General features: G+C 48.5%; 1 protein-coding gene across 1 annotated transcript in view; it reads right to left on the bottom strand.

Moving 5' to 3' along the window:
• The window catches only part of LOC102764515 (zinc finger protein 501), a 3578-nt gene extending 2323 nt beyond the window's left edge, over positions 1–1255 (bottom strand). Inside the window, exon 1 of the mRNA XM_006757496.1 lies at positions 1135–1255. Coding sequence (XP_006757559.1) covers positions 1135–1255 — 121 coding nt within the window. The remainder of the gene's footprint in view (positions 1–1134) is intronic.
• Between the last annotated feature and the right edge of the window lie 180 nt (positions 1256–1435).

Raw genomic sequence — 1435 nt, 5'->3', positions numbered from 1 at the left:
GGAAAGGAAAGGAAGAAATGAGACATGGCCAGTGGCACTTGCATCTAAACACCGCTGGACACCAGGATGTCCCTGGTATCATCTGAACACAGCCCATGTGGCATACCTTCCCCCAGTGACCACTAAGCAAGGCCCGGCCTCCTGAGATCATGTTGCATGTTCACCCCGTGAAAAAACTGGGTTCTCCCTGCACCTTCTACTGTACAAATACGTCAAACCTAAATATTCTGAGTATTAGTGAAGGACAACAGAGATGAGCAGCCAGCACTGGCCCTGACCAACACAGCTTGCATAGTATTCAGGGAACAGAATATTACAAACAACTGAAGGAGGGTTTTACAAGAACAGCCCATGGATCATGTAAGTAAAGACCATTGCCCCAGCTGTTCTGGCTCAAGTGAATAGAGCATCTGCCTGTGGACTGAAGGGTCCCAGGTTCGAATCTGGCCCAGGGTACATGCCCAGGTTGCACGCTCAGTCCCCAGTAGGTGTGCAAGAGGCAGCCAATCAGTGATTCTCTATCATCATTGATGTTTCTCTCTCTCTCTCTTCCTTCTTCTCTAAAATCAATAAAAATATATTAGGGGGGGAAAAAAAGACCATAACCTAGCACAGGCCGTCACAAAGAGCCTTTAGCTGAGGAAGGAGCATGTGCAGAAGGCAGCTGATCAATGATTCTCTATCATCATTGATGTTTCTCTCTTTCTCTCTTCTTTTGTCTCTAAAATCAATAAAAATATATTAGCGGGGGGGAAAAGACCATAACCTGGCACAGGCCGTCACAAAGAGCATTTAGCTGAGGAAGGGGCAGAAGTGGAAGCCATTGGGGGGACACCATCACTGCACCGTGAAGAGGCAGTGCAAGGTGGCACCCAGGAAGCTCTCTGCAAGACTCCTGACTCCCAGGCACTTCCTGCACTTTTTGAAGCAACTTGTGTTATGGGTGTTCGTGGGGTCCGTGGACGGGCTCTCCACACAGCTCACCACTGGCAGCCACAGCACATTTAACAAGAATGTGGGGGAATCAGAAGAGCCCCTCCTGTGGTCTGGCTATGGGAGGGAGAAAGCTATGTTTTGAAAATAAAGGAAGATAGGGCATCACGTCACGACCCTGGGACAATGTGAAGGTCTTACCTACAGATGAGACCAGTGCAAACACTTCCAGCATCACATCGCAGTACAGATGTCTCTGAGCCTCATCAAGGATCCCCCACTCATCCTGAGAGAAGCCAATGGCCACGGCCTCAAAGTTCATATCCTGTCGTAATGAGGACAGTTCAGTCCATGACCAGCTTCTCTACTAGCCTTTTTCCCTCATCATACTTCCCACTCTCCATATCTATCTGCTCCCTCTACTCCCATATCACAGAAAATAGCAGGCCTTGCATCCATCAGAGTCACTCTCTTCTTATATTGCTACTGATACTGTGGCTTC

This window comes from Myotis davidii, unplaced genomic scaffold (assembly GCF_000327345.1).
Source record: "Myotis davidii unplaced genomic scaffold, ASM32734v1 scaffold255, whole genome shotgun sequence".
Classification (NCBI taxonomy): domain Eukaryota; kingdom Metazoa; phylum Chordata; class Mammalia; order Chiroptera; family Vespertilionidae; genus Myotis; species Myotis davidii.
Note: the sequence above shows the minus strand (reverse complement) of the source record. Positions and strands in the feature narration are given on the sequence as shown.